This window comes from Lipotes vexillifer, unplaced genomic scaffold (assembly GCF_000442215.2).
Source record: "Lipotes vexillifer unplaced genomic scaffold, Lipotes_vexillifer_v1.1 scaffold316, whole genome shotgun sequence".
Taxonomy (NCBI): Eukaryota; Metazoa; Chordata; class Mammalia; order Artiodactyla; family Lipotidae; genus Lipotes; species Lipotes vexillifer.
In genome coordinates, this window is record NW_006780802.1 from 341924 (window position 1) to 367686 (window position 25763).

The 25763-nt window shown below is 43.8% G+C and overlaps 1 protein-coding gene across 2 annotated transcripts in view; it reads left to right on the forward strand.

Moving 5' to 3' along the window:
- The window catches only part of PIP4K2A (phosphatidylinositol-5-phosphate 4-kinase type 2 alpha), a 178247-nt gene that overhangs the window by 89641 nt on the left and 62843 nt on the right, over positions 1–25763 (forward strand). Inside the window, exons 2-4 of one of the 2 annotated variants that reach the window (XM_007454165.1) lie at positions 15626–15723; positions 16945–17063; positions 17570–17593. In XM_007454165.1, the coding sequence (XP_007454227.1) occupies positions 15626–15723; positions 16945–17063; positions 17570–17593 (241 nt within the window). The remainder of the gene's footprint in view (positions 1–15625; positions 15724–16944; positions 17064–17569; positions 17594–25763) is intronic. The other variant, XM_007454164.1, reaches the window with a different exon arrangement.

Here is a 25763-nt window from a genome sequence, read left to right on the forward strand (position 1 = left end):
AAAAAAAAGAGTTGGAACAATTTGCCCAAGGGTAGGCAGTGATGAAGTGGTAGGAGGACCAGGGCTCTGTCACAGGTCTCCTGACTCCAAGCCTGGCTTCCTTTTGAATGGACCACATTCACATTGTTTTCATCAGCAAATTTTTCTTGAATTTTTTTAAAGCCTGTATTACCTCTGTAATAGCCTCTAAATCTTTGGTCTATTTCAATAATTTCATGTCAGAGTCTTTGGGAGGTAAAATTTTAATGTGACTTCATTCTTTTGGTTGAAGTTGGCCACAGGCCAACCAGTGAGAAACACCCATCAGAAGTGTCTGATCGAGCTTGAAGATACCACGTTGACAGATGGTCTATGGTAGAGTGTATGACTCTGATACAAATTAAAGTAAGATTCTAAGCAAGAGTTTAAGTATTCCTGATGATGTTTTAATTTTAGTCAAGTAGCCATTAATCAAAAGATTGATTTAATGATCCTTGTTCAACAGAAAAATCCCCTTAAGGCTACTAACTTGGGCTTTTGAGTTTATAGATGCTGGAGTGGCAGACCTTTGTACTCTGATTCATATCTCTATCCAGCTTTGCTATCCGAACACTTTTGTTTGGCTCCTCAAAATAAAACATTTATTTTCTAGACATCTAAAGGTAGCTCACATTTCAAAAGAAGGCTTTAATTGAAATATACGTGTGTCTTTGCTTTTGTCTTATTTGCACACAGAAAGATATTAACTTTTAAAATATGGTAATCTTAGAAAATGAGTGTTGATGGAGCAGTTGTTGAAAATTGACCTCTTGCCTCAGGACAGATAAAAACACAATTCACAAACATTTCCAACTGCTTGTTTTTTCCTGCCTCTGTAATTGACTCTAATTTGCCTTGTCTGCTCCTCTGAAACCTCAGAACTTTCAAATTGCTGTTCAATTTGCAGTCTAAGTTGTAACGAGAGCCACACCTTTCCAGGAGTGGGCTTCATGCTAGAATCACATTGAGACATCAGTTTTTAAAATTCTTAATTATTTCAACCTATATTCTTTACAAGATTATAAAACTATTTCCAAATGAGAGCTGATGTTCAAGTTAATATATATATTTTAAAATATGGAATAAGATATTAGGTATCAAAAAGTAAAAATAAGATTAAAAACTTTAGGTGATCTACTCCCACTGCCACAAACTTGTTAAGAAAATTAGTAGAAAAAAGTCCTTTTATGATATTCTTGGTTCCGTTTTCTTCATAACAATAGCAAGATTGTTATGGTTGCTACCACCATCATAAAATAGAAACTTCAGTATGTAAATTGGTGGTGGTATCCCCATTTTACAAACAGATATAATTCAAGAATTTTTTAGAAGTCTTCCTCAGAAGGTATTTGGAAGGGGTGATCATAGGTATTGCACCTAATTTGGACAATTCTGTACACGCCAGGCAGGCTACCTAATTGCTTAAAGTTTGTTATTACAACCCTTAATGTTATTACATCTCTCTGCTTCGTGGCTGCTCCCCAAGCTACCGCTCCCCACCCTCTCCAGAAACAGGGAGGCAGATGGTCTGGACAAGAGTGTGGAGAGACTTGCACAATCTTGGTGACCTTTTCTAGGTCACGCTATGGAAACTATTTTCTTAAAAATGCGCCTGAGGTCATTTTGTACACCTTTTGGGGAGAACCAGGGAAAGTTCCCATTCACATTTAAACGACCCCTGCTGTTTGTGGAACAGGGACCAGAGTATTAGACCGTCCAGCTGTGATTTGTTCCAGTCGCTCTTGGAACACCCTCAACTATTATCTCTTGGTAGTAGTAATTTTAGTTGTCGACTCATTCACTTCCTAAAGCCAATGAACCCTGGGGCAGAAATGTTCAGAGTAAATTATTGGGTGGGAGGAATCCTTCTATGCTTATCAACCATAGAGTCACAAAGGAATTTTGTGAGGTTTTTTTAAGGATGAGTCCAGTAAGTGGAAAGTATCTATTTTCAGACACTGATATGAAGGGATACAGAGGCGGGGAAAAGAGATTTTTTTGTTTTAACATTAATGGTGAATTTGTATCCCTTTTTTTTTTTAAATTGTGAAGTCAGGATTCTTTTGTAGAAGCTAGACGCAATTGCAAAACATGTAAAGTCTAGGGGATCTGGTATGACATATTTATTGATTTCCCTAAGAAATTAATTAAAGTCAAAATAGTATCCAAAATTACAGTCATGTCAAGTTACACATTGTAGTTCTTTTTCCCAGTGGGTCCTTACTGATCTTGAATCCTTTGTGGTTATGTTCCGTTTTCTCATTGGTCAGTCTACCCTCTTTATTATTATTACCGTCAAGTTGTGTTTTAAAATATGCATTCATATTTAAGCAGTAGGAAATGTTCAGGAGATAAAATAAGCCTGGTTCAATCTGTGTCTTGAGATTTTGAGGAGGAATAAATAGGCCTTTTAAGATAATTCCCACTCCTGCCGTATCCGACTTGCTCCAATCTGGGACGTGCTCCCCCCACCGGTGCCTGTGTACCAGCTTCCATACCCAGCACCATACCCCGCGGCTTGACGTGCTGGATGCCTCCTGTTTCACCTGAATGTGGCATAATTTGTAGTGAATTGTCTATTATAATCAGATTAAATATCTCAGTGTCTACTACGTGTGAGAGATTTCCTTTTCTGTTTTTTTTCAGTCCTTTTTGTGTAAACTTGGCTGAATGAAAACCAATACAATTCTGCATTCGTCTGGGAACATAGTATCTAGGGTGCATATATCTGAATTAATGAAGTGTCATTAATAATGCCTCACGATTTATAAACATGGTTTTGACTGAAAAAAATCATATAAATTAGTGAAGTTGATTTTTTATATGTCTCAGTGTGAAATGGCTATGTGAGGACACGTCTGTATGCCTTCACTTCAGAACCATTACCAGCTGGGTCTCACTTATTTATTCCTTGTCCAGTAGTTGTTTATCATTCCCACGTTTGCAACTTAACCGCAAACTTGGTTTTCTTGCCAGTGTGAATTCAGTGTTACCTCTGCAGGAATGACACCCCTTGCAATCAGCAGATTTAATACACAAAACAAATAAATAAAAGCCATGTTTTGCAGCATTGGAGGTGACTTGAGTGGGATAGAAGTTTGAATTTTTTGCTGAAGAGAGCGATCAAGATACCTTTTGTGAGTTGGGTCATATAGTAATATAAAAGGAAAAGTAAGTCACATGAGTTTTACTGTACCATGTATTAATCATACTTTTCATAGGGAAAACTCAGCAATTTGCTTTAATAAATAATGGCTTTTGGGCTTTCCTGGTGGCGCAGTGTTTGAGAGTCCGCCTGCTGATGCAGGGGATGCGGGTTCGTGCCCCGGTCCGGGAAGATCCCACATGCCGTGGAGCGGCTGGGCCCCTGAGCCATGGCCGCTGAGCCTGCGCGTCCGGAGCCCGTGCTCCGCAACGGGAGAGGCCGCAACAGCCCTCGTACTGCAAAAAAATAATTAATTAATTAATAATAAATAAATAAATAATGGCTTTGGAAATCAATTTCGTATCCTTTAAGGATACTATCTATGATTCATTAGGATTTAATGAAACTTTGAGGAATATTTATTTTCTCCTTTTTTTGTGTATTTTTTTGTTTTTTATTGAAATATAGTTAATTTACAGTATTTTCCCTTTTTTTGAAATGACAAGGGATGTCAGAGAAATGAAAACTTCTCGGTGATACAGGTCTTTCCAAATTTAGATTGCACTTATTAAAATCACAGCTGATGTCATTGTAGATTATGGCGCATATTCAATTAAACATGCATTTAATCATTTATTCTAAACGTCTGTTTAATTACTCCTCAAAGAAAAAAAAGGAAAGGACTCCTTTAGAAGTTTTTAACATGATGAAGACTTGAATTTCAGGTGGACGGTTTCTGACATTGCTGTGACTCTTGCCTCAGAGGCTGTCAGGATCTCTCCAAAGGATCTTAGGGTCAGCCAGCCGTGTTCTCTGACTTGCATATTTGAGGTAACTCACGTGAATTGCCTGACTGAGGAAGGTTTAGGCTGGACTAGTTTACCTAATCTTACTAAGCCTCAATTTTCTTATCTGGAAAATGGAGATAATAATAATAGTACCTACTCCGTTTGATTAAAGATCAAATGAGATACTGTGTCTAGAGTGTTGAATGTGATGCTTGGCAGGTGTCCACTAAGTATGAGCAGCAATGTTAATGCCAAGTATTAATTGAGTCAAGGCCGAGGGGAGCCTAGACCTCACCAGCTCCCCCCACCCTCTACCACCCTCCATGTCAACAATATCTTCCCTTCTACACACTCTCCCCCGACTCTAGAATTGTAATACAATCAGGAACACTTGGGCACTTCGTACTAAACCTTTTCCTCACCCTCCCACCCTCCACTTGGCCCTTGTGTCGACGTTCACAACAAAGTTTCTTTATTTAATGTCTTATGTTGGGCTCCGGCACTGTCCACTCTGATGCCCAGTGGCTCAGCGGAAAGTCTGGGCTGGTCCACATCAGTCTGTTGCACTGACACGGTATAAACAGGAACAAGAGGCCCTTCCCAGGGCACCGGGGAGAAGCCTACAGCTTCTCTGTATGGGAGTGTCTACAATATACTTTCACGATCATGAGCTTTATAGGACTCTGAATGTGACTGTCAGCACAAATAGAAAATGAAAAACTATTTGTCCAAGTGGTTTGACAACTGTTAAGTATAAAGTGGTACTGCACCTTTGTCGTGAGAGTTTATTAAATATTTGCAACCTGAAGGAACTTTAAATGTTGCCTTCATAACAGAACTAGTGCTTCCAGTTTATTATTTAACTAACTTAATAAAAGTTTAATAAGTAAGCTCCAAAAGCACTTTTATCTCCATAAATTAAAAACTATTTGGATTTCATGATGCATGCTTATTCCTGTGGGGTGTGTTATTTTTTCCTTCAAAACAGTAATGGTTAACACAAATCTTTTTGTTTTCTTTCATGAATATTATGTAGCATATATAAATGAAACTATATATGTGTGTGTGTTTCCTATATGTATAGAATATCTATAAAGACAGGAAGAAAAGTATAAATGCTTTGTTAAAATACTGATGTAAAGGGCTTCCCTGGTGGCGCAGTGGTTAAGAGTCCGCCTGCCGATGATGATGCAGGGGACACGGGTTCGTGCCCCGGTCCGTGAGGATCCCACATGCCGCGGAGCGGCTGGGCCCGTGAGCCATGGCCGCTGGGCCTGCGCGTCCGGGGCCTGTGCTCCGCAACGGGAGAGGCCGCAACGGTGAGAGACCCGCGTACCGCAAAACAAAACAAAACAAAACAAAACAAAACAAAAAAAACTGATGTAAGCTAATGATAATACACCATTATTAGTTGTGCCACCAGTTTCGAGGTAGGCCATATAGCAGTAGAATGGTTGAGCTAGGTAGAATGCCAAACTAATAAATTAAAATTTTCTCAGACTGAAGACTTTGAAACCCAAGAATTTTGTCCTAAAGCCTGAAAGTTCACAGTCCATTGCCCTATGTGGAAGATAGAAGTTAACAAATAAAATCAACTCAGCCTTATTAAAGATGATAGCTCATTGTCATTATCTGCATCGGCTCATTAATGTGAATTAGAGACAAGGATATATTTTAGTTTGTGTGATGTCAAAGTAATAGGCTACAGGAGAGAATTATCCAGGCCTTTCAATGATCAGGCAGCACTGTAGTTAATATTTTGGTAAAACTTATGAATGACTGGTGAGCCCTACATATAAAAAAATAAAATGTGCTTATAGAAAAAAAAGGGGGCTCACGGATACACTATTGAAAAATATTGTTCACTACTTAAGAGGTTCTTTTAAGTGGTAGAGCCTGTGGTTTGTGAAGTGTTTGTGCGCCAGTCATTAAATCTAGCTATTCACCTGACCAAGGGGTGTGGGGAGAGGATGGGGGGGCTGGCTGGCGGATGGAGAGAAACCCAAAGGAAACATGAAGGCATTGTGAAGGAAAGGCATTGTGGAAGAAATGCTGATGCAGTAGCTGTCTAGTACAACTCAGTGGCAAGCTCCTCCTCGATTATAAAGGCACGGCCGTACCAGGGGGTGCTGTAATCTGCACAGTGAGACATTAACATTAGACTGGGGGATCGCTATGGGTCTCCGTTATTTAATTTATTTATTTATTTGGCAAAATGAAAAATACTTAATTCACAAAAAAGCACAACTGAATCAACAGGTACTAAAAGCATTACATAGTGCAAAAACCAAAAAGATACAGAGCTATTAACTTGGCAGTGCTTGTAGAAGATTAGGCAGGAACTCATGAAAATATCTCCTTTGCTAAGGGTCTCTTTTAATTTCATCATAATTGGCTTTGATTTCTCATCTCTTTTCTTCTCAAATAATGAGGGCCAAACATTCCCTCCTTCCTGGGGAACTGCTGGTTTGTGAAGATGGAACTTGTCAAAATGTATTTAAATGAAACACTAGTCACATCTCTCCATCCTTCAAGAGCCACATCGGGCTTCACTCCCTCCCAGAAGCCCTTCCAGACACCTGTCACAGTTCCCTGCCCTGAGTTCCTGGGACACTTACTGTCTGGACTCCAGCTTTCCTTCTCTGCTGCTTTGTCCTTCACACTGTGTATGTGCTGCCCCATCAACTACAGTGGTCAGGGATGAGTGTTTTGTACTGACTTTCCATTTCTGAGTGATTATCCTAGAATGAATTCCGTTGCTCTCTCCATGACACTTTGTCTCATCTTTCTGGCACACCCAACTAGCAAAACCCTCAGACCCGACGAAGGCCAATCATCCTCTATCAGCAGCTTCTTCCAGCGGCCCGGCTCTGGGGAATGCCACTGCACAGGTTCGCCTGGTGCCCTGTACACTAACCATCACCGCGAATGGACTCCCAGCTCTGCCCCAAAGCCCAGCCACATCTCTCTCTTCAGACTTGTTCTCCCACATCCTGCAATCACTTTTTCAGCTTCTGTGTGTTCTCTCTAAGCCCCCACACTGCTCGGCCTGCCTCTCACCCTCAGCAGGTCGTCATGGCTCTCCTTCCCAGAGAAAAGAGGAGCCCGTGGAGGGAACCCCGTCTCCCCTGGGGCAGGTTCTGCCACGCTGCACAGCCCCTGTCCCCTTTCCCTCTTCTTGATGGAGGGACTGCCTCCTCAAAGCCATTCCCTTCAGGCAGGCTGGGAGCCCGGAGCCCACACATCCCCAAGAAGGAATATCCCGTCTTTAGACTCAGCCCCTTCCTCCATCCCTCACCCCTCCGCATCTCTCTCCTTCCAGACTTCTGAAAACCTAGCCAGATCCGGGTCTGCCTTCTCCCACCTCCCCCTGCTCTCCTCAGCGTTCCCCAGCCTGGTTTCCTTGGCTGTCCTCCATCAGAGTCCCCAGCCCAAGGGCCCCAAACGCTTCCAGCTGCCATGTTACAATCATCGTCCCGCTCCACTTCTCAGAAGCATTCGCCACTGTTCGTCCCCTTCTGTTCTCGACTCGCTCGCTCCTTGCTGCCCACGAGCTGACCCTGCTTTCACTCCCTCCCTTGCCGGCAGTGCTTCCCGTTCGCCTTCGCCACCCCTGTGGATAACCTGTGTCTTACACACAACATGCCTGTTTTCCTCCCTCCCACCCCACTCCTTGCCTCCCCTGGGAATGTCAGAGCCAAAAGTCCACCTGCCTGCCTGACACACTTAAGGTGTCTCAAGAGCACATCAACTTTCACAAGTTCAAAACTGGACTCTTCCCTTGAAGTGCGCTCTCTCGACAGATGCTCTACGCTGTCCTGTCCCACAAGCCCCGCGTTTAGACCCGTGCTGTATCGCCAGAACCTTCCTTCCCCTCGGCCCTGTCCGTCCTCTCTTGGAGCGCTCGTGTGGCCTCTTACAGCCCTTTTAGGCGGTTCAGCGCCATCCCATCTCGTGCGCCTGGATTCCTGCACTCCTAACACATTAAGCTGCCGTCTCTCCAGGTAAACTGTACCCCACACACACAACCCCGCTGCAGGGCCTTTGCACCTGCCCCCCTGCTTCCTGGAACCCCTGTCCCCTCCCCCTCGTGCTCCAGGCTGGCCCCTCCTTCACCTCCATCCCCGCCCTGGGCCACGCCTCCGTCCCGCTTGCTCATAGCCCGATGACCTCCTTCCTCCTGACCCTTGTCATTGTTGGAACTTTACATTTGTGCACTTCTTCAGCGAACACGTGGGCCCCTCCGGACTGTGGACTCTGGGTGAACACTGGTCTCTGCACGGCGCCCAGCAGAGCGGATGCTCACGTAACGAGGATGGGTATGGAACACATATCGGTGAGGGAAATTCACAGATCACACATTCCGTTTGGGCTGGAAGGTTTTCACGTTTTTAGAACAAAACATTTTTCAGAGCAGGATCTCCAAAGTTCCTCTTTCACTGCTGGCTTTCTAAGGAAGATGCTGTTACCAACACAGATCTCAGCAGCACAAGAGTGGAATGGATGGATTTCCATGTTCCTGCTGCCAGGTGGGGTTTTGCTTTCTCAGAAATCACTGGAAGCAGAGATGTGACAGGAATCACTTATTATGCTCTCTCCAACTTTCTTCTTTGTAATTTGGTGAAAGCAACATGAAATTGTCTGCTCCTTCACTTTTCCTTGTCACCCTGTAAATTTCCTTTGTTTTTATTTATTCTCTTCTATTTCCATAGATATTGAGAAATGGATTTAATTGCCATCCAGCTTCATTCTAACTGTGCTTGTCACAAGTCTTGGTTTCCTGGTCTTATTCTCTCTCTCTCTCTCTCTCTCTCTCTCTTTTTTTTTCTCCAAACTTTGATATTCCAGTGCTAGCATAAAGAGATATAGATTTTAATTTTTTACAGATATACTCTGAGAATTAGTTAATATTATAAGATACATGAGTAAACTGAATGGGAGAGATTATATGATTTTAAATCAGTCTAGTGGAAGTTTCATACATTTTTATGGGCCATAACACAAAGGAGATTTTAATAATATAGTATAGAATGGGCTAAAAGTGATGTCTGATTAAGTTATTGCCATAATTTGATAGGAACAGAATTGTAATTTGGCTTTGCACAAATGCAGCTGATACAGCGTTATCCCAAGAAAGCTATTTGCTTGGGAAGGTTATAGAGATCATCAGTTTATACGGGCTGAGGATTAACTGGTGGTTGTAATGAAGGTCGTTTGAGGTGAATATAAAGTGGTTATATGTTATAATCCAGTACAATGCATTTAGGGGATTATTCTGATTATCTTATTCTATAATTAGATTATGTCATTTGCTGTTTTAAACATCTGCTGCTGTTTATAGCTGTGGTCCCCAAACAGTGCCCTGGGGCACTGCAGCAAATTCACAAGGAGTACCGAGGGAGATTTTAAAATTTCAAGGGAAACATGGCGCTCTCTACATCTGTGAGACACCATGCAAACTGCTAGTTTGAGGGAGTTCACAATTTCAACTTTGTACCTACTTCCTGTAGCACAGTGATAATCTTTGGGAAGCTGGACTCTAAACGGTTATGTAAAGAAAAAGCAAATACCACACGAAAGTCAATGTGGATCCAGAAATGAGGGTGGTGGTATCCAATCTGAAAACCTGTGCAGTGTTCAACATAATATAATTCTATACTAATTATTATAAGTAGTAAGTATTGTATGAATATAGTAATGTAATATATATTTTATAACTGTAGCTGATAGTTTGCATATATTTTTTTTGTCATGGGGTTTTTAAAGAAGTATTGAATTTTTAGACCAGTCAATTCTTTAACATGATTCAAAAATCAAAAAGCGTAAAGAGAAACACAGTGAGAAGTCTCCCCCATGTTGGTCGATGGCAGCTCCATCTTCTAATTGTTCAGACCAAAGCCTGTGAGTGGGCCTGAGCTTCTGTTGTTCTGACACCCCCGCTCAGAGCTCCAGGAAATCATGTCTCTACTTTCCGAAAATATCCACAATCTGACTCCCCGTCTCTAACTACACTGCTGTCGTCCTGGTCAAAACAGGGTATCACGGGACTTCCCCGGCGGTCCAGCAGTTAAGACTCCATGCTTCCACTGCAGGGGGCACGGGTTCAATCCCTGGTCGGGGAACTAAGATCCCACAGGCCACGAGGCGCAGCCAAAAGAAACCCAAAAAACAAAACAAACAGACTATTACTACACTTGCGTGTAACTGGTCTCCCTGTTTCTATGCTTGTGCCCACCACCCTGTCATCTTTCTAAGCCCTAAGTTCACTGATATCATCTCTTTATTACCCAGAAGCTGCAAGAGCTCCCTTATCTCTCAGAGTAAAAGCGAGTCTTTCTAGTGACCCGGAAGGCCCTATAGGAACCCCTTGCCTTTACCGCTGATTTCAGCTCTTACTGTTTCTGCCCTCACATAATCTGCTCCGGCCACACTGGTCTCCTTGTCCCAAGCATACCAGGCATGTCCCTACCCCAGGGCCTTTGCACTGCAATGTTAAATCTCATCTCCTCCGAACTCTGGCCTACTTGAATCCACCCTATTTTAAATACTTCAGTGACTCTCACCTGTGCACTGATGGGTGCTCCCTAGCTCTTTTGTCCTGCTCTTTTTCCTTTTTCCATAGCCTTTTAACATAGTAGATAATTTACTTCTAACACAGTAATTTACTAAGTTTATTGTTTTATCTTCTGGGTCTTCCCACTAAAACAGAAGCTCCAGAGGGCAGGCATCTTAATCTGTTTTGTTCCACAATGTATCCCAATCATCTGGAAGAATACTTGGCCATAATATAATAGTTATGCAACATATTGACTTCAATATGTTGTTTAAAAATCTGTATCTTTCTTAATTTTGTGTCTGTTTAGACTGTCAATAAAAGCACATTCAAATGTTCCTCTATAATGATGGATCGCCCGTTTTCCCTGAGGTCCTAACAATTTTTGCTCTATACTTTCAGGCTAATTAGGTGCTTATAAAATATGAATCCTATATTCCTGGCTAATTGAACCTTTTATCATTGTGCACAGACCTTCTTTATCCTTAGTAATGCTTTTGCCTTAAAGTTATTAGTTTATTTGATACTAATAAAAGTAGGCTAGCTTTTCAGTAATTTTTAGTACTATTTAATATATTTTTTCTGTCCCTTAGCTTTTGATGTATGAGTTCTTATGTTTTAGGTGTGTCTCATGCACATAGCTTATAGCTTTTAATTATGACAGTCTTTATGTTTAACTGCTAGCCTATTTATGCCTATTGTGATTATGTATATATCCAGATTTATTTATATCACTAACTTTCTATTTGTCCCACTTTTGTTGTGCAAATTTTTTTTCTCTTGCTTGCATTTCTTTTTTTATTTTAAAAATTTATTTATTTATTTATTATTTATTTTTGGCTGTGTTTCTAGTTGCAGCGAGCGGGGGCTACTCTCTGTTGCGGTGTGCGCGCCTCTCACTGCAGCGGCTTCTCTTGTTGTGGAGCGTGGGCTCTAGGTGCGCAGGCTTTAGTAGTTGTGGCACATGGGCTCAGTAATTGTGGCAAACGGGCTGAGTTGCTCCACGGCATGTGGGATCTTCCTGGACCAGGGCTTGAACCTGTGTCCCCTGCACTGGCAGGTGGATTCTTAACCACTGCGCCACTAGGGAAGCCCCACGTTTCTTTTTTTTTAAATTGAGTTTTGTTTTCTTATTCTGTTTTTCCCCTTCTACTAGTTTGGAAGTTATCTACTGTGTTTCTTATTCTTTTAATGTTTGCCCTTGAAATTGTAGCATAATACTTAAAAGTCTGCAGTTAGTATCTTACCGCTCCTCCTGAACAATACCATGAGCATTATAACCGTGGCCATCTACTTTCCAACTTATACCCTGTTGCTATTCAGTGTGTATTTCTGTCCTTTTTAATCTCATAAATTTGGCATTATTACTTTATATAGATGATGTTTACTTATATTTGTCCTCATATTTACCAGTTTATTTACTTACGAATTCTTTTTGTTATCTCAGACCTTCCCGCCACAATGTTTACCTTCTTTCTGAAGTATATCTTTAATAGAGTATAAATAATGTGCTTCTAAAGCTTGGAAGTTCCTCTAGGGAGGTGTGTTGTAGATAAGTTCTCAGTTAAAAGCCTTTATTTTGCTCTCATTTTTTTGAAACATAGTTTTTTAAAAAAATTTTTATTGGAATATAGTTGATTTACAATGTTATGTTAGTTTCAGGTGTACAGCAAAGTGAATCTGTTATACATATACATACATCTGCTCTTTTTAAGATTCTTTCCCCATATAGGCCATTACAGAGTACTGAGTAGAGTTCCCTGTGCAATACAGTACGTCCTTATTAGTTATCTAATTTTTATTTGTTTGTTTGTTTGTTTTTGTGGTACGCGGGCCTCTCACTGTTGTGGCCTCTCCCGTTGCGGAGCACAGGCTCCGGACGTGCAGGCTCAGCGCCCATGGCTCACGGTCCCAGCCGCTCCGCGGCATGTGGGATCTTCCCAGAGCGGGGCACAAACCTGTGTCCCCTGCATTGGCCGGCGGGCTCTCAACCACAGCGCCACCAGGGTAGCCTCTAGTTATCTATTTTATATATAGTAGTGTGTATGTCAATCCCAGTCTTCCAATATATTGAAAGATAGTTTTAATGGGTTTGTCCCACGTGTTTTTTTCCAATATCCTGAAGCAGTAAGTCTGTTCTGACACTGTCTTCCTGGAGATCGAATCAGACCCCACAGGTTATTAGCCCAGTCCCACAAGACTGCCCCTTCCTCGACTTCAGTTACCACTCACAAGTCCAGGTTGTTACTTGTGCTTCTGACCAACTGGCTGTAAATCAGAGGTTCCCACAGCCCCCTCCTCCAGTTTCATTATTTTGCTAAGCAGCTCACAGAACTCTGAAAAACATTTATATATGTTTTACCAGTTTATTATAAAAGATATTATAAAGGATACCAATGCAGAGGTACATAGGTCCCGAGTGCAGGAGCTTCTGTCCCCATGGAACTGGGGTGCACCACCCTCCTGGCATATGGATGTGTTCACCAACCCAGAAGCTCTCCAACTCTTATTGTTCAAAAGTTTACATAGAACTTCATCTCCAGCATCTCCCCTTCCCCTTCTCTGAGGTCAGTGGGTAGGGCTGAAAGTTCCAACTGTCCAGTCACTTGGTCTTTCTGGTGACCAGCCCCATCCTGAGGCCATCTAGGGGTCTAAACCTAAGTCACCTCATTAGCATGAATTCAGGTATGCCCCGAAAGGGCTTCTGGTGAACGACAAAAGATACTCCTGGGGCTTCCCTGGTGGCGCAGTGGTTAAGAATCTGCCTGCCAATGCAGGGGACACGGGTTCGAGCCCTGGTCTGGGAAGATCCCACATGCTGCGGAGCAACTAAGCCCGAGCGCCACAACTACTGAGCCTGCGCGTCTGGAGCCTGTGCTCCACAACGGGAGAGGCTGTGACAGTGATGAAGGCCCGTGCACCGTGATGAAGAGTGGCCTCTGCTCACCGCAACTGGAGAAAGCCCTCGCACAGAAACGAAGACCCAACACAGCCAAAAATAAATTAATTAATTAAAAAAAAAAAAGATACTCCTGTCACTTAGGAAGTTGCAAGGGTTTTAGGAGATTGTGCCAGGAACCCAGACAATGATCAAAATATATTTCTTATTATACCACAGTATACAATTTTATGTTGACAGTAATCTTCCACTCTGAGGATATCATTCTGCTGTCTGTGGGCTTCCAGTTTTGCTGTTGGGAAGTAAGCTGTCAGTCTGATAGTCATTTCTTTGTTGTGTTCTGTCTTTTCTCTCTGACCACTTTTCTTCTCTTGGTTTTTGGTATCCTTTAGTTTAGCTGCAGTGTCTCTAGGTGTGGATTTCTTCTGTGTACATTAGGTATTATGCATCTACAGATTTATAACTCTCACAGTCATGAAAAATTCTCAACCATTACATCTTCAAATATTATCTCTTCCCCATATTCTGTATTACTGTCTTCCTCTAAGATTCCATTTAAACCCACTTCACTCCCCATCTTAACCATTCTCTCATATATTACGTTTCCATTCTTTCTGTCTGTGGTATTCTAGGTAGTTTTCTCAGATCTACCCTCTGGTATACCAGTTATCCAATCTGCTGTGTAAATACTAGGTCAGAGGCTTGTTGTTTTGTTTTCAAGTCAACAGTTATAGTTTCCATTTTGTAAAATTTTTATTTGATTCTTTTTCAAGTCTGATTGGTCATTTTGAAAGTCTCATAGTTTACTCATTTTTGCTAGTCCATCTCTTACTCTCTTCATATGTTTTATTCATAGTTTTTACCTTCTGTTCTGTATCTGATTGTCCTACCAGCTGAAGCCTTGAAAATAACATCAGTTTTTGTTTCTGTTGACTCCCACTCTTGTTGTCTTTGTGAGCTCATATTTGGTTGAACTTAATCTGTGGGAATCCTGGAGGTCTGTGTTAAGGGTGTTTTCTTCCAGGCACCCTTTACATTTACTTCCGCTGGGTTTGGGGACCACTTTCACTTCCTTCAGGGGTCCTAGTTTAGTGTTGAAGTCTTGGGTTGAGCTCCGCAGTTATGCTTTGACCCAAAGTGTGAAATTGGCATGTATCTTCAGAGAAACCCCTCCTTTCACACTTACCTGATGGTCACCACATGCCCTATGGATGATTAAACTCACTTTAGGGGAAGGAAGGTCTTGAAAATTTCCTTCTGCTTTCTGTGATCCCAGCAGTGGGTTAACAACTCTGCTCTATCAAGAAACTCATTTTGTTTGCTTTTGTAACTGAGAACCCTTCCAAGTATCTCACATTTACTGGAAGTATAAACCTTTAAAGTGGTTTTTATTACTAGCAACCAGGGAGTTATCACTTGGGAGCTAAATGCAAAAATAATTAACCAAGAGAAGGTTCAACTTTTTCAAAGTCAGGTGTCAAAAGCCATCCCTGTCCCTGCCATTCACTGGAATGTAAACCGAAATGGATTTAACCTTTTGTTCTCTGTGACCACATAAAGGTGTGCCTTTGTCTTGACCCCTGGCCAACCCATCTCTCTCTCATCCAATCGCAGGGCCATATGCTTCCTTCCTTTCCTTCATGAGGGTTCCTCTTCTGGTAAATTCATGCCCTACCCCAATACTTATTTTTCAATTCATTCCCACAAGAAAAGTAAAGACCACATGAATTTTTAGTACCCCAAAGTGTAAAGAACTAGTCTTATTGATTAATTCAACAAATATTTATATCAGAAATTAAAAAGCCCTCTTTCTCAGAGAATATTTTCTTTACAGAGGGAAGTTGACCTGGACATGGGATCAAAGGAGCTCTGGGTCAAGGCTCTGGAGGGGCAGTGGGAGGGTGGACGGGGAGAAGCAGGGACAGCTGGCCCTGAGGGTTCACCCTCCAGAACCCCACTCTTGCCCCTGCCATCCGGGGGGCCAGCGGCAGACAGGGCTGAGCCGGGGAGTTGCAGCCCATGTGTGCTTGGGGGCAGTGGTGACGGCTGATGAAAAGAGTGGGGAAGGCGGCAGAAGAGATGATTCGGGGGCAGGAACAGGGAGGAATGTGGGCCAGGAAGTACAAGCATCCACGAGGTTTTCTTGGTAAATTACATGTTTAAGTCAAGCACTTCCCACCTAGATACTTACAACCTGTGCCATTTATTTTATATTTTTCTAGATCAATGAACTGAGCCATGTTCAAATCCCTGTTATGCTGATGCCAGATGACTTCAAGGCCTATTCAAAGATAAAGGTGGACAATCACCTTTTTAACAAGTGAGTACAAGAACAACCTTTTGTCGAACTTACATGGCTGCCAGGAGTGTGAATTCGAATTTCAATTTTTGTGAATTTCTATAATCACATTATTTTTCAATGGGTGAGAGTGAAGTTTTGCTGATAAAGTTTATCCTGTGATAAACATAACCATCTGTCTTTTTCAGAAAAGCAACAGCAGGCCCTCTTGGGTAATATCTTTTTGCATATGGCATATTGTTCTCTATGAATATCTTATATGTTAAAAGTGATATTCTCATTACTATTTAAATGTTTGAAGCTGTAAATTGCTTGGATTCTTTTTTTTTTTTGGCAGCTATGGACCTCAGCTCTCTTACACAAAACTCTCCTGATGATTCCTTTATGAACAGAAATGACTACTTCCTAAAACAATAAAGAATGAAGGTGCATTTTTATAAAACATAATTGGATGCCATGTTGGGCATTGAGACTATTTCTCCCTCTTTTGAATGTCATTTTAGACATCATTATGGACCACCTTCTGTGGCAGGCAGTTCATTGAGAGCCAGACATACACCGATGTATAAGAAACAGTCCTGCCCTCGGGGGTTCACAGTCAGGTGGTTGGTTGAAAATGGACACATATACAAATTAGTGTGTGGAGTACCACAGTGGGGGCACGGGGTGTGTGTGTGTGTGCGCGCGTGTGAACACAAAGGGGGAAGGAAGCAATTCTGAATGAGTGGGATGAGCCCCAGAGAAATCCCTCCCATGTGAAGATCAATTGTGAAATTCCTTAATGGGGCCATTGTTCTAATGTGAAGCTGATGTGTTAATTATTCTCATAATGCCCTTTAAAGGTTGACCTTTTGAGGGGATCTTTTCTATGTGAATATAGAATGTGGTATTTATATAAAAGATAAAACAGGTCGATCTAGGAGTGAGAGTCAGTCTTGTTTTGTAAGCTTTCATCAGCAGGCAACCCAGGACCAGTGTGGGAGCACTGTTTGTGGCTCTCTGTGCTGCCCCTCCCGGCCTCGCCAAGCTCTTGGCTTTTCCTTCACCGTTTCCCCTGCGTGTCTGTCCCTTCTGTCCCCCGGATCCTACTGTGGGTTCTGGTTGGCCCCTTGAAACCCACCTGTGCCTTCTGTGGGTCGGGAACCCCAAGTGCTTCTTTGGCTGCAGGAGAGCATGATGGAGGCAGATTCAAGTCTGGTTCACTGTTTGTACGTCTGAACTTTATTCCACAACCTGTTTCAGAGAAAACATGCCGAGCCACTTCAAGTTTAAGGAATACTGCCCGATGGTTTTCCGTAACCTGCGGGAGAGGTTTGGAATCGATGATCAGGATTTCCAGGTGAGTTGCTTTCGTAACATTCGTTTCACATGGGTTTCATCGTGCCTTTTGCGCTGTAGAATGGGATTCACACTTTTGTCATGACAAGTAATTAGATAATAGTAATTTTCATTTTGTATGAGAATTTTTCAGTGTTCTTTCTGAAATAAAGGGTCCTTTCAGTTAGGGACCACTATACGATATGATTTCAGTAGTCCACAGAAGAAATTATTCTTTGGGAAGGGAGCAAGCCTGTGAGTTTTATATAATATTCTCACTTACAGATGAAAGTATTCTGCCCGCAGAGCCTCCTTTTGATTTTCTGCCCTCAAACGGGTTGGCAGCCCTTAGGGTTGTGTATGTGTGTTGAATTCACATTTCCTTTATTTGCAGAGGCCACTTAGGATTCTTAGAAATTTGTTTTCGTTCTTGCTGATTTGCCGAATTGGCCCACCCTGGCCCTCCCCGCAGTATTTTGTCAGAGACCCCCTTAGAACCCTGCAGTGCCCAGCGGTCTAGTGACTGCAGCACTGCTGTCACCATCAGGAGCCCGCCAGTCCCAGGGACACTTCTGTGCAGCACCGTCTCCTGCTCTTGGGAACCACCATGTAAAGATGTGCGCTGTTGCTTTTCTCCCCATGTTTGCCCAGTTCTCAATTTCAACTTTTAAAATCGCTGTCAGATCTGCTGATCCCTGGTCATTTCTCCTGAGAACGGACCAGGCATCAGTTACCTGATTTTCACAGAGTGGGCCAGATTCGTAAAAGCCAAGGATTTTTTTAAGAGCAGAAATCTAAGTCAGGAGATACAAGGGCTGCTTTCTGGTCTTTTATGGCAGGCCGTTCATTTTACTGTAAGAGTACTGACTTATTTTAAATGTGGTAAACACTTTCTCTCGTTTGCCCCAAACCAGAAATCCTTTTATCCTGCATTACATGTCCTATTGCTGCCCCAGGTGACCTGACAAGGTGAATACTGGCACAGCTCACCCTGTACTTTCCCTTAAAGAACAGGCCCCTAAGGCAAATCAAGCTTAGCTAGCATGCTTTCTTATAGATCTGTGGGCCTCCCTGCCCTGCCCCATTGTTGAAAGTTTCCAAGAATCTCTCACAGGCTCACTCAGGCATGAGAAGCCTTGAAGCTGCCATGTTTTGAAAAAGCAACGCTGGCCAGGCTGCCGGTGACGTTCCCTTCTCTGTGGACCTGGCCGAGGTTTCCACGGAGGTCCAGGCTCTGAGCAGAGGCTCGGGTGCACCCCGGAGAGGGCTGAGGGGAAGTGGGCGGGGAGGATGTGAACGCTTGGCTTGCTTTTAAAAACTGCGATGGAGCCGGTGTTCAGGTGTGGGCTTCATGTGTAAGAGAGAAAGAACTTCGATCACACTTGGACTTGAATGTACTGCTGCAAAAGCCAAGTCACCTTTAAAGAATAAATTTTGGAATTGTAAAAAAAGTCTTGTATAAAATAAAAATGAATAATTCTACATTATGTAAGAACTGTTATTACATTTCAAGAGGCCACGTGAAAATAGTATGCTTTGAAAAGAATGAACAGCTGATAACTTTGACATCCTAAGAAAATCTCCTCTGACTCTGCTGCTACATTCAAGTGTGTATCTTCCTTTTTGCCCCTCCTTTTTTTTTTATTTTAATTTTTAAAAATAAAATAGCTATACTGGAGTTTCACAGAAACTGACTTTCAGGGCCTGTGCTACAGGATCTTGTTAAATTTCTCAATTCATTACCACAGTGAAGTCCTTATATTTCTTGAGAACCAGCCCTGTTAAATGAGATCCCAAATGGATCTATTAGATCCTTAGTTGCTGAAATACTAAGACAGGAACGGGGTTTCCCTTCTTTTTTCCCCCTAAAAACAAAACCATGTAAGTTGATATTTTAAGTAAGTGCGAATTGCTGATGCAAACTTTGAAGGCAAATTAGGCGAGTGGAGGATGATTCACACGGAACTAATTGGCAAGTCTGTTAGGCTTTTGGCGTGAGAGACCAGTACAAGGGAGAACCGTTGTGAGTGTAATTAATCATTTGAACACCACTCCTTCCCTCAGCCATGCCTGGTGCTTTTGGCATTTAGATTGCTGCTTTCTCTTTGGCAACTGTATTTCTATTTAAAAATAAAAAAGTGGGTGTTTACAATAACTTTAGTAAACCAGACATACACAGTCCCTCTGCACCCACAGATTCCACCAAATGCAGATCAAATTGCAGTTGGAATCGGCGGATGCAGAATCTGCGGATGCGGAATCTGTGGATACGGAGGGTCGATTGTACTGGCGCCATTTCTATGTTCCTTTCCCAATGTTTGTACCTCTTAAAAATTTTTCAGTTGGGGCAGGGCCCCTGAGTTTAAACTGAAGATAAGATCGTACACATGGGGCTTAGCCCACCTTGTTGGCTACTTGGTTTGGAAAACGGAGGAAGTTGTGCCAATAGTGGCTCTGGCTTGGTGCGTCTGGGTGCCTGCGCACCGCAAGCCAGGGAGGCGGAGTGCTGCGCGCTTGCGGGGGCCGGCGGGGCTGTGGTCTCGGCTCTTCGGCTCACCACTGCCCGGACACTTCATTCACTGTGGCCAGAACAGGTAACAGGTATCAGTTGACACGTAGTGCCAAACTGAACTCTCTTTCTCAATCTGATTTAAAAAGTGGGATCAATGACCCGGCGTCTCGTCCTCTTTGGAGGCACTGGATTGCTCAAGGGGCCCAGGCCCCTCACTGTTCCCCTTGCCTTGCTCTGTTTAATTTTCCGAAGCGCTTGCTTATTGGACAAATGACTTTTAGAAAAGGAGTTCCCCCGTGCGGTTCATTTAGTATTCAAACCTTCATGTTATATCAAATGGATAAATGTTCGCCACCTGCCTTGCATGTGTGAATGCAGTTTTGCTGCACCTGAAAAAAAGTCAGTATCGATCCATCTGATCAAAGTAGAACATAGTAATTAGCCAACTTAATTGACCTCCCTCAGCCAACTTAAACTTCTTGAAAGGAACTGAGAAACATCCCTGCTGTCTCCATAAACATTTGTATCTTTCCTCTGGTTTTGATTTCTTGAAAATGTCTTTTAAAAACAACTTCTTTTTCTTGCTGTTAAAATTCAAGCAACAGTTCTAGAATACTCATTATTAACAACAGTGTCACTGAACATACATATGTAAACCTGTGTGCATATGTGTATGCCTGTATGCTCAGTGCTTTCAGATTCAAAATTTTCTCCCAACTTATTAGTGCTTCTTAAAATCACTTCATTGGTTTGTAATATGCACAGAGGTGAACTGTGTTCTGATCATTGTTGGGACAATGTGACTCCCCATGACCGTTCTTTTACGACGTCTTTCAAGATGAATGCTCCCCCAGAGGCCTCGCTCTTACAGTTGCTACAGTTCTATTCTTCCATCTCCTCTGCCACTTTAAGCTCCGCTCCCCATAGGTGGATGATTTCACGCACGATTATCAACTCAGTGTGTGTTTATTTGCACCTACTGTGTGTAAGGCTCTGTGATAGACATTATAGGGAATACAGAAGAGAAGAAAGGCTGAAGGAATTTTTTTTTTTAACGATTACATGACAGATTCTGTATTAGATGCTAATGAGATTTACAGAAACCCAGGCATCTTGATTTTTAATGTTCTTCAAGAAAACCTGCATCCTGGGCTTCCCTGGTGGCGCAGTGGTTGGGAGTCCGCCTGCTGTTGCAGGGGACACAGGTTCGTGCCCCGGTCTGGGAGGATCCCACATGGCTGCGGAGCGGCTGGGCCTGTGAGCCAGGGCTGCTGAGCCTGCGCGTCCGGAGCCTGTGCTCCACAGCGGGAGAGGCCACAGCGGTGAGAGGCCCGCGTACCGCAAAAAAAAAAAAAGAAAACCTGCATCCCTCTTTCCAGTCTCTCATAGTATCAGAACCTCTTATGACAGGCCTGGGAAGTCAACTAGAGGCTTCGGTTGAAGTTTCTGAGCTGCAGGAAGGATTGCCCACCAGAAACCAAAAAGTTATACAGGATGGCGATGATGCAGTTTAAGCTAAATACACCATATAATAGAAACTGAGCCCTCTGGTTCTTTGTGGAGGATATTAGGTTTGCTTTTCCCCTGCCGCATCTTCCGAATTAGAATCGCTTGTTATTCACATTTGATGCATTTTCTTCTTTGTATTGGTAACAGAGGATTCTAATTTTAAAATAATTAATTTTAAAAGCTAACATTTTAGGGCTTCCCTGGTGGCGCAGTGGTTGAGAGTCCGCCTGCCGATGCAGGGGACGTGGGTCCGTGCCCCGGTCCGGGAGGATCCCACATGCCGCGGAGTGGCTGGGCCCGTGAGCCATGGCCGCTGAGCCTGCGTGTCCAGAGCCTGTGCTCCGCAACGGGAGAGGCCACAATGGGGAGAGGCCCACGTACCGCAAAAAAAAAGCTAACGTTTTAAACTTTTGATGTTCTTGTTTCAAGTTTAAAAATAAAATTCTCCAGTGTTAAAGACCTTTAGAGTATACTAAACTTTGGAAAAAATTTTCTGCCAGTATCTCTGAAGTCTATCATGGTGTTCGCAAATGTAAATTTCCCAAATATAATTGAAACTGTCTGAGGGCAGGAGCTGTGTCTAGCTTGTTTACCGGGGCTGCAGACCCAGAGGTTAGCACCAGCCTGCTCTGGGCACTTAAGAAATATTTGCGGAAGAAAGGGAGGGTCGGCTGAGGGGGGTATCCCCGGAGAAGTGGGCCTTCTGCACGAAAGTTGGAGGCCAGAAGTGATGGTGGCAGGCTGCGGGGAGCTAAAGAAGGCAACGTGGAGAAAGTGGGAACTGGGCGGAAAACCTCAACCGGACTCTTCAGCCCAAGAGCAGCCCTGTGGATTTTGCACAGGGGAGTGATGTGATGACACCTGGATTTTATAAAAGCAAATGGAGGCGGTTATGTGTAGAATGCGTAAAAGGGAGGTAAAGAAATTAGGAGGCTACAAAATATCCCAACGAGTGAAGAAGAGGCATGAACCAGGGCACTTGGCACCGACAGGGTTGAGCTGAGAGCAGCTTCACGGGACCGGGAGAGGGGAAAACATAGGAGCAACAGACAGGAGCCGAGGTGTTGGACCCTGAGAGAGCGGGAGAGTGGAGGTGCCAGTCACCGGAGAAGCGAAGTGTGGGGATGGGAGAGGGGAGAAATGAAGTTGAGCTTTTAGCCTGTGAATGTGGAGGTGACCTTGAGGTGCCTGTGTGAGGCTGGTCAGCATGTAGTTGGCCATCCCGGGATTGGGGTCAGGAGCAGAGGCCCAGATCTGGGAGTGATGGGCACAGAGTTTCTTGTACTGTCTCAAATTTGCTGACTCGAGCCAGATAAGCTCTTTTATTCCTGTGTAACTGTCTGTCGTCTCTTGGGTTTGCCCTGCCTGCTCTTTCACAGTTTCTCCTCACACGTGTTGGCCTTTCAGCTTAGTTACTGGGAACCTCACGATGAATAGCAGACAGAAACTCCGCCTGGGCTGGAAACCAAAGGGCACCCCTCAGATTGGACATCTCTCTTGACAGACTTTTGGGAAAACTCCCTCCCAGCCCATCAGCATCCTCAGATTTTTTTCATGTGCTTTTTCTGCTGTTTCTCAAGTGTTGAACCAATTACTGCCCCACCACAAACTGACCCCACCTGACAGCTCAGGCTTGCTGTTTGCCTGCGTTTTCCGTTCCTGAACCCACGTTGGGTTAAGTCTTGTCGTTTTCAGCTGAGCGCTGACAATCATCCCCGCCAGGGAGCTCCTGTCCAGGTCAGATGCTGCCTCTTTGCTTATCAGGAGCCTCGGACACAGCCTTCTGGTATTTTAATCTGAGTCAAGTACCAGCCTGAGCTTTGTAAAGGCGATCCCACGGAGCTCAGTGACGTTCCTGCAACTTTTCTTCTTTCTCTGCTGGTCATTACCGTTCATATCTGTTTCCTTCTTTTCTGGTAAGTTGTTTCATTATTAATAAGTGTTTAATTGCACTGTGTCCTGCGTCCCTCTGCAATGAAAGCCATTCCACACCTGGGATCACAGCTCAGACTTTCTTTGAAATTCCCCAGGAGCATAACACAGGGCTTTAAACACAGTGGGCTTTTAATAAATCCTTGATGTTAGCACGTTGGTCTTTCCCCCCCTGATGAGGTCAGAGGACCATCTGCTCGCTCAGATCCATCAAACACAAACCCAGAAAGCAGCCTCGTCCAGGCTCTGGCTCCCGTCTCCTGGGCCGTGTGATTTGAGGCATGTAATCGTAATCCTGAGTTGTCAGCAGGGCAGGTGTCAGGTCCATGAAACAGGTAGCCCGAGCTGGGAGAAAGAACATTTTCCTGCGAGTTGGGAAGCTGGTTTGCGTCTTGGATCTTCAGTGACGGATACTGTGACTTAATCTGGTCGCTCAGCCCTGGTAGGTCTCAATTTTCTCATCTGTGAAATGAGGGAGGACTCCATGCTCTCTGAGGCCCTCCCAGCTGTCACATTTCTGAATCTGTTAAGTCACGGCCAATAGGTGACTGTCACTCAGGTTCCTGTACATGATACTGCCATGTCTCCTTTGTAAGGTGCTGGCTTTTACACATTTGAGCATGGCAGAATTGATTGTACATGGCCTTCCTGTTGACTAAATGGAAAAACTTTCATACATTATTTTTAGCAGAAATACAAACTCATATCAAAATGGAAAAAAAAAACCCAAATGTCTGTAAGACTATATGAGTAGTTCAAGGGTATTAAATGTTCAGAATGCTTGGGTACTGAAAAAATGGATAGGGGACCGTAATGGTTGATGTTGATAGATCGTGACATTTTTATGAGAAGTATAGAAAGATTGGTGGCAAAGATGAGCTAATTAAATTGACATTTCCTCCACCCCTCTGGAGGCCCCAGTAATCCTGGACCTCCCACTGTGGAAATAAACATCTTCAATGCAGACTTTTAGAGGCTTGGAGGCGAGCACCATTAATCCCTTTCTTTGGGGAAAGGAGAATAAATTTCCAATTATAAATGTAGGAAGGCCATTCAAGAGTGAGTTTCATCTCTCATTATCTTCCTTTATTTCTCATTGAGGGCTGACTTGGCACTAGAGATTCAAACACAGCTGTTGAGGTTTGAGATGGGGCGTTGTAATGCTACCCACCAGGGTTCTTGGACTCCTTAATCAACAGAAATTGATGAGAGGCCAGATGAGAAATTCAGGCAAGGCTTTACTGGGACTCGTACTGCAGCATTAGGGAGTGAAAGCACGGAACAGGTGCCCATGCTCGCTCACTGAGTGGGCAAGCTGGTCCTTTAAATGGTGTGAGGGTGAAGGCGGGATGGAGGGGAGCTTAGGGTGGTCTCCCCCCCCCCCCAGGTGGTGCTGGGTGCAGGAATCGTGTGCAGGACCCTGCTTTTCTCCCGACACCTCAGAAGTGGCAGTTGGGTTTTTGGTCGTTTTGTATCTTGTTCACAATCAGCCCCAACTGCATGCAGTTGTTTTTAGTCCCTTACAGTTTCCTTGTATCTCTCGCTGGAGGAGATGCTTGTCCAGGTGCAAGCAGTGCAGCGGAGGGTCCCAGGTCCCAGCCTGTCTCTGTAGATCTGTGATGTACTTGGCTGTGGAAAACAGGAGTGGTGGACAGTGAGCTTACTTATCCAGAGGCAAGATCGTCCAGCAAAATGGACTAAATTATCCTGTTCTTATGTGCCCTGCATCTACTAGCTTTGCCCTAGAACTTTAATTTTTTTTTTTTTTTTTTTTTGCGGTACGCGGGCCTCTCGCTGTTGTGGCCCCTCCCGTTGCGGAGCACAGGCTCCGGACGCGCAGGCTCAGCGGCCATGGCTCACGGGCCCTGCCGCTCCGCGGCACGTGGGATCCTCCCGGACCGCGGCACGAACCCGCGTCCCCTGCATCGGCAGGCGGACTCTCAACCACTGCGCCACCAGGGAAGCCCTAGAACTTTAATTTTTGTCCAGCGGTTTATGGTATCCCCAGCTCCCCAGCAAGCCTGGCAGCATCCTCAGAAGCAGCATGGGCTGGCTGTCACGCGTGCACCTCACTGGACTGAACGGGAAGCACCCAAGATGTCGCCTCGCTCGCCCAGACACGGCCCACGGTCTACAGCTGGGCCCCTCGGGGTGATGCGTGTGCTCCGGGGACTCGGGGGAAGAATGTTTGGACCAATCACAGCCACCTGTGTGCTGGATGATTGTGCAATAGGAAATGTCCAGACAGGCAGATCTCTAGGACAGAAAGTGGGTGAGAGGTTTCCTAGGTGGGGGGTGGAGGGAGAGTGGGAGGGACTGCTTATGGGTATGGGGTTTCTTTTTGAGGTTGATGAAAATGTTCTAAAATTCATTGTGGTAATGGTTAACCGTACTAAAAACCATTGATTTGTATGCTTTAAATAGGTGAATTGTCTGGTGTGTGAATTATATCTCAGTAAAGCCATTAGGGAAGAAGAATGTTTGGAGTTTAAGATTCGTTTATATTCGACATGAGAACTTTTTCGCCCTCCACCATTGAGTCTGGCTGCCTTTTTCCTGATGTAGGGGCTTATGTTAATAGTATTTCCACTTAGAACAAGTGAATTTAAGGAATTACATAGTTTATAATATACAACTATCAAACGTATAGAAGAAAAGGGTAGCCAATGAATAAAAGCAAGTTTGTTGCGGTTTGTGTACACTTATCATTAGATTCCCCCCAAACTAAAAGCAAATCATTTGCTAAGTCTCCATGAACTGAAAGCAGTAACACATTAGTGAATCCTGATTA